This window comes from Mus pahari, chromosome X (genome assembly GCF_900095145.1).
Source record: "Mus pahari chromosome X, PAHARI_EIJ_v1.1, whole genome shotgun sequence".
NCBI classification, from domain to species: Eukaryota; Metazoa; Chordata; class Mammalia; order Rodentia; family Muridae; genus Mus; species Mus pahari.
Genome location: NC_034613.1, coordinates 122,274,021 through 122,281,389, shown reverse-complemented (window position 1 = coordinate 122,281,389; position 7,369 = coordinate 122,274,021). Strand labels below are relative to the sequence as shown.

Genomic DNA, 7,369 nt, shown 5'->3' with positions numbered 1-7,369 from the left:
CCTTCCCTTCCCTTCCCTTCCCTTCCCTTCCCTTCTCTTTTCGATCCATTTCTGGAAAGTTCTCAGAGCTTTTAGATTTGCACTGACTTCTTATCTTTTCTAACTCCTTAGCTGTTTTCTAGTCGTTTAATGTATGGGATATGGCTTTAGTAAGACTTGCTTCCTGTTTCCTCATCATTCCACTTGCATATAATACAAAACTGATTTATATGTAGTCACTTGAATTCTGGAAATCAGTGCCTATTACTGATTTTTTTCTAAAACCAGGATCTGAGAAAATCTTGCAAAAAATGGAGATTTAGACAGAGTGTACAAAATAGGGATGAATATCTGTGGGGAAGCTGCACAATATTATTCCCTTCCACAGGATCATTCACAAGTTTAAAGAGAAAAGGATTGGTCAGCCAGTCTTAAGGACCCTTCTTTAATATTATGCTTTTCTGAAGAATCAAAGGCTTTAGACCAGATATCCTAATGACTAGATAATCAGAAACTCAAACAGCTGCCCCTATCTGATCACCCGGCTTCTTCCACTGCTTTTGATAGTCTATAACTGTTACTGTGTCTTTAAAATCCACTACTAGGTATTCTACACAGAAATTTATAGTAATATAAGATTGTAGAGTATGCTATTGATAATAACTATATCCAATTTATTTATACAAAGAGGATAATAACCACGCAGTTCCTCATTTTGAATACACTTATGTGTCTTTGCTCCCTTATGTAAGAAATTCACACATTAAAAGTATTGACTGGGTGTAGATCACTGCTTACCTAAATTAAAAATATTGCAAGGTAACTCCAAACCATAGTAATTCTCCCTAAAACCAGCAATGAATTTGCCTTTGAAATATACAAAAGCACATTTTTCACCTATCCATACTCACTTAGCTGCTTTCTATACTGGGAAACAATCCTATGCTTCATCTGTATTTGAGAAATTGGGGCATAACTTCATATCTTGCTACAAATAAAATGATAATATCTGACCAAGGGAGTCTATTTTTCTTGGGAGTCTCCCAAGAGAAAAGGCAGTGATAAAAGGCACCAGACATGCATCTTAAACAAAAATGATCAGATAATTCAAAGCTGATGACCCACCTAACTAGCTCCTTCTGGCAGGTTGTTGCACAATTACTCTTCAGTTTGGATGTGTCTCTGCACAGAATACCTATTTCTTTTCAGAGCTACCTTGGCTTTTAATAGATATGGAATGCTTCATTCTGTAAAATAGATCCTTCAAGATGAATTATATCCATTAAAAAATATACATTACTCACCAGAAAAATATAGCTGTTTCTATTTAATAATTTTAAAATGTGTGCCCCTCGATTATCTTTCTTTGCAACTAGGATTTATTTCAGCAGGATACACAGAATGTCAACTTATGGGCCAATAACCATTTCCATGAAAATGTCTTCATTTATCAATATTTAATTGGGATTTGTTATCTTTGAAGTCTGCAAGGGCTGATGCTCTGAGTCATATCATGTCTGCAATTATATGATGTCCTGTATTTCTTTGCTTATGCCTGTTTCTTTGTCGGTTGTGCCTCAGTGTTTCTCCTCTGTCAAGTGACCTATCAGTAGTCAACCCCAGCACTCAGTCACTCGCTATAGTACCCAGTCCACCAGCAAATGAACTTTGGGGACTCTTTTTCTCTAGGCACAGAACATACTTTCAAAGTGGTCCCATTTTGTTTTCATTACATTTTGTTGTAATTACATTATTTGGCTTTCATTTTTCAGTAGGAATCAGTAGGAATGATTCAGCTAATGATATCAGAAGTAAACATGCATATGTATTTCTCTAACAAATAGTGCGCCCACTACGGGCCAGATACTTTTGGAATATGCCCTTTAAGGGGGGGGTTCTGTTGAAATATTCCAGTGAATAATCTATTAACAGCTACTATTAATGTTGCTGTCATTTATAAAGGTGAGGGTTGGGGAAGCTGGTTGTAATGGAAACCGATTTGCTTTTTAGAAAAGGACTTCCTGTATGGTCTTTTAACTCATTTTCCTAGAAAGGCAGATGCATTAATGTTCACCTCTATCAGACCTTGTGTCTTAAAAGAATTCACCCTTTCACAGGCACGGATAGTTCAGGGGAATTTCATCCTGACCAAAAGAGAGAGAGAGAGAGAGAGAGAGAGAGAGAGAGAGAGAGAGAGAGAGAGAGAGAGAGATTAGAATGCAACATGCAAAGTCTTAGTTCTAGTCTTCCAGGGTTCACTGTTGTAGTGAAAATGACAATGACAAAGGGTTTCCAGCAGCAATGCTGTCCTATCTTATCCCATTCTTTCCTTCCATTTCATCACTCATTCTCCATAAGGTCTCCTTTTTCTGTGGTTAGGTTACCCACTGTCTTTTGTTTTTGCTAGAAATCCCCTGAACCTTCCCTTTATCCCATCTATAAAATCTGTAGCCTCACTCAATTCCATCTCCTCTGTAAAGGCTTAGCTCAGCTTCTAGCAACTCTTGAAAATCTCATCCCTGACTCCTGCATAACCAATTACTGTATCCCCCAGGACATTTCTGATGACCCCCACCTGATTGTGGGCAACATCAGCAACCACCAGCTGATCCAGGGAAGACTGGGGAACAAGGCAATGATCTCTGCATTTTCCTGTTTGGCTGTTCAGGAGTCACATTGGACAAAGGTATTACCCTTTCTGTGGAATGTTACTCTACTTCTGCTTGCTTCTTGAACAACTTGACTGAGAAAAATCAGCTCATAACATTTCAAGATACTTCTATCTCTCAAAAACAGAAGTAGGCAACTTATTTACATTGTAAGAAATTTTATGACAAGTTGAGATTTACAGTGAAATTAAATATATGCTAGATTCTTATAATGACATTTTGCATAATAGCTTTGTCACATACACCATTTGCTCACTTGCTGTCATTTGTCGTGTTTTGACTCAATATTTCTTCATATTATATTCTTTGTACCAACTTGTTATGAAGCCAGTAGGGGTCAGGAAGTCATCAACACATATATACATAACAGAAAAGGTGAAAAAGATAGAAAGGTATCCTTGATAAAGTTCTAACGAATTATTAATAGCACAAAACTTCCTCCTTACTATTCAGATAAAATTTAAAACAACAAAGAACATTTTATTTAGAACAACGAATAGTTTTCCAATTCAAAACAGATTTGGAATAGTTTTGTGTAATTGTTATATAAACAGAACTCCAAAATTGTGATTTTTATTAATGATGTGACTAAAATCTGAATTATGTTGAATAAATCTACATGAAATTCTAGATAGGGCAAACCAGAGTAAAGATTGTATCTGTACCGGTTTTAATTTTAAAGATTGATTTGATTTATTTTATTACTTATTTGTGTGAATGTGCAATAAATACTTGTGGATGTATTCTATGTGCAAACATTGAGGCTAGAAGAAGGTATTTCTTGTCTTTTGCACTCTTGCATTTTGAGGCAGGATCTATCTCTAAAGCCAGAACTCATGTTTCCTCCATTAACATGGAGGCCATCAAGTCCCCTAAATCTTCCTGTTTCTCCCATCTGAGGAGCTGGGGGTACAAGTATTTGCAGAGATACCTGGCTTGTTATTTGGGTGCTGGGATCCAAACTCTAGTACTGATGATTATGGAGTAAATGCTCTCAATCAGTGAACTATTTCTCCAATCCTGATATTACTTTTAAACATCTTGTCCATGTATTTAAACATTTGACTACAAATCTATGTAGATAATCTCTTGTCTAGTTTATTGATTATCTATGGGAACTCCTCCAGTATCCAACATATTTAGGGTGAGAATGGCAGATATGGTAAAATCTCACACAGCAAAACTGACCTATGGAAACAGAAGTTGTGGAAAAAATGCTACACCCTAGGCTCTTCTAACCTAGACTCAAAAGTAAATGAATTTGGAAAGTTTCCATTTGCTATATAGTTCTCTTAGGACTTCACTATAATCTCTATATATGGATACAGTCTTGTAATACTTGACTAAATATTCTCACCTCTCCAGGCAATTCCCAACCATAAGGATCAGGAATGGGATCCTCGAAAGCCAGAGAAATATGCTGGAATCTTTCACTTCCGCTTCTGGCATTTTGGAGAATGGACTGAAGTGGTGATTGATGACCTGCTTCCCACCATCAACGGAGATCTGGTCTTCTCATTCTCCACCTCCATGAATGAGTTTTGGAATGCTCTACTGGAAAAAGCGTATGCTAAGTAAGGAGGGGGTTGACTGGTCTGTGGTCATGATACCGGAAGAAAGAAAAACCATATTTGTCTTTGGGCACTCAATCTGCCCTACTCAACTACACAGTTAAAACTGGTTGCAGCTCAGTAAGATTAAAGACCTTTCTTTAGCCTTAGGCTACCCTCTCAAAACTCAGAGATACATTGGTTTCTGTTAAATCCTGTCTCCTATGAAATTTTCAGGTTGTTAATCTGAAACTCAAATGGAATTCGCATCTCCTTTTAACCTTCCCTGTCATCTGTCTGTAGGAAGAAGTTTCTACATGGACTAGCATTTATCAATATAGCCTAAGTCTAAAAAGCTTTAATTGTAATCTCAAAGTATTTCCCACTTCATATCCAGGGGAAAACTAGCTGGTAAAGTTTGAACAAGTATTGTTTTAATTCTTGGGAGCATGATGACCTTGAACTGGATAACTAATTTCATCAAGATAACTGCAGACTTGCTTTCAGGCTTCTGGGCTCTTATGAGGCTTTGGATGGTCTGACCATCACTGATATCATCATGGACTTCACTGGCACATTGGCTGAAATCATTGACATGCAGAAAGGACGATACACTGATCTTGTTGAGGAGAAGTACAAGCTGTTTGGAGAACTGTACAAAACGTTCACCAAAGGAGGTCTAATTTGCTGCTCCATTGAGGTTTGCATTCACCCTAAACAATCACTCGATGCTCACATCTGACACAAAAGATAACAAAATTTATCAGGGAACATTGTACTTAACCCAGAAACCTACAAAAAGAGTCAGTACTGAAACTGAGAAGGCTTACATAGGCATTAAGTCCTGGCTTGGAGACTGGGGAGTGTTTTTTTTTTTTTTTTTTTTTAAATCCCTCTGACCCAGTCATTTCATTGAAGGCCAAGGTACCATCAAAGGTGGTGTAAATAACTTATGGTAAGCTATTACTATCATTTTGGCTCCTGGATATTGAAGGTATGGCTGTTCGCTCAAAGAATGAATCTGCTTTACCACATTTTAAAAAACCACAATTCGTATTAATATAGGAAAGTGATTATTTGGAATTTGAATTTTTAAAGTAAGTTGTTATATTGCATTATTTTTTTCTCTTTCACTTGCTTATGTGGTAGATTGGACATTAGGATCAAATTTCTATCTGCACAGGGAGAACTTGATTCAATCATGCTGGGATGAACCAACCAAGATAGAAGGGGATCTAGAACTTGGCTCTCCCAATTCCTATGTCCTTACATATCTTTATTGCTGTCAGTCTCCCAGCCAGGAGGAACAAGAAGTTGAAACAGACTGGGGTCTACTGAAGGGTTATACCTACACCATGACTGATATTCGCAAGGTCCGTCTTGGAGAAAGACTTGTGGAAGTCTTCAGTACTGAGAAGCTGTATATGGTTCGCCTAAGGAACCCATTGGGAAGACAGGAATGGAGTGGCCCCTGGAGTGAAATGTGGGTGATATTTCACTTTCATTGTTACACCTCCTAAGCTCTGTAGTTCTCCCAAACCTATCCCTCTAGATTACTATTGAGCTGTCAAATAACAGAGACATTTCTAGGCTTTAGTCAGCCATGTGGTCTGCAATCTAGCCATAAATAAAATAAAGTAGGCCTAGTCGTCATGCATTCTCTTCTTTTGACATCCTGGAAAGAATAATGACTTACTCTTTTATTCTTTATTTGCTTTTAGTTCGGAGGAGTGGCAGCAACTGACTGTAACAGATCGCAAGAACCTGGGACTTGTTATGTCTGATGATGGAGAATTTTGGTGAGAAATCTTTCTGCATCAAGGAATTTGGATTTCTTACTAGAAATGCATATTAAGTGCTATTTTCATTTCTTTCCCTATTCCTTCCATTTAGGATGAGTCTGGAAGATTTTTGCCACAACTTTCACAAACTGAATGTCTGCCGCAATGTGAATAATCCTGTTTTTGGCCGCAAGGAGCTGGAATCAGTGGTGGGATGTTGGACTGTGGATGATGACCCTCTGATGAACCGATCAGGAGGTTGCTATAACAACCGTGATACCTTCCTGCAGAATCCTCAGGTTAGAGTCAATTATTGTCCTATGCCTCCAAGCTATCCAGCCAGTAAGAATCAGATCTCACTTTGCTCCTCTCTGGAGTATTCATTTAGCATCAGATTTTCACATCTATTGCATAATATTCATCAACCACAATCCCCAGAGATTGACTCAGATGCCTGTAAGACCCAGAAGACAAGGTCTCTTTGCAGAAACTTACCTTAGCAACATTTTCACATGTCAGTTTCTCCAGCTGCCTCTTTCCGAAAGTTACAACTTAACCCCTGTTTTCTGGTGGTGGTCTCAACACAGCAGAGTGGAGATCTGCTTCCAGATGCTGTGTCAGTTCTTCCATATTTGTCTTTACTGCCCAATTGTTCACCTGATACATCACACATGAATCCTGTAGTCCTTTCCATATAGGTTACCCTTCTGAAAACAATCATTATAACCTGCATTTTTCTCTTTGAGAATGAGGTCATTTCCCCCCCCCCTCAGGATTTAAATCACTGCCCTGTCAGTTTCTACTTCAGTCTATTTACCACCACACTCATATTATATTATATGTCGGACCAAGCACATTCCAGGAAAACAACAGGCACCCCAAGCCTGAATTTATAATAGCCTGCATGAAGATGTGCTACAGCATAGCAGACATAACTCTGGCTCACTGTCCATGGGCATATCTCTTCTTCCTATAGATTTCATTACCTAGGCATTTTGTAGAACACTGGGTTTCAGAAAACTGGTTTACTTAACTTATAATTTTGTTTTCCCTTTCCATCTTAACTGCCCTTCAAGAAACTTTATTATCATTACCCTTTCCCTATGTAGAAAAGTTTCAGGTAACTACCAAACTCCTGTACCAAACCTGGGGAATGGCTTCTCTGTAGATGTATATACAAGATTGACCTTTGGGGCCCTTATCTGGGTTGCTCAAATTTCTGGGATGGCTTTATGAATCTACCCAGGGCTGTATGGCAAAGTATGGTTGAGAGGAACAAGAATCCTTTCTGTCTGTCCCTCAATAGAGGAATGGATACAGAAAATGTGGTACATTTACACAATGGAGTACTACTCAGCTATTAAAAACAATGAATTTATGAAATTCTTGG

General features: G+C 38.1%; 1 protein-coding gene across 1 annotated transcript in view; it reads left to right on the top strand.

Annotated features, from left to right (window-relative positions):
* Positions 1 to 7,369, top strand: part of Capn6 (calpain 6) — a 25,170-nt gene that overhangs the window by 14,029 nt on the left and 3,772 nt on the right. Inside the window, exons 3-8 of the mRNA XM_021188001.2 lie at positions 2,534 to 2,665; positions 4,014 to 4,222; positions 4,706 to 4,898; positions 5,488 to 5,681; positions 5,920 to 5,997; positions 6,092 to 6,278. Of these exons, the coding sequence (XP_021043660.1) occupies positions 2,534 to 2,665; positions 4,014 to 4,222; positions 4,706 to 4,898; positions 5,488 to 5,681; positions 5,920 to 5,997; positions 6,092 to 6,278 (993 nt within the window). The remainder of the gene's footprint in view (positions 1 to 2,533; positions 2,666 to 4,013; positions 4,223 to 4,705; positions 4,899 to 5,487; positions 5,682 to 5,919; positions 5,998 to 6,091; positions 6,279 to 7,369) is intronic.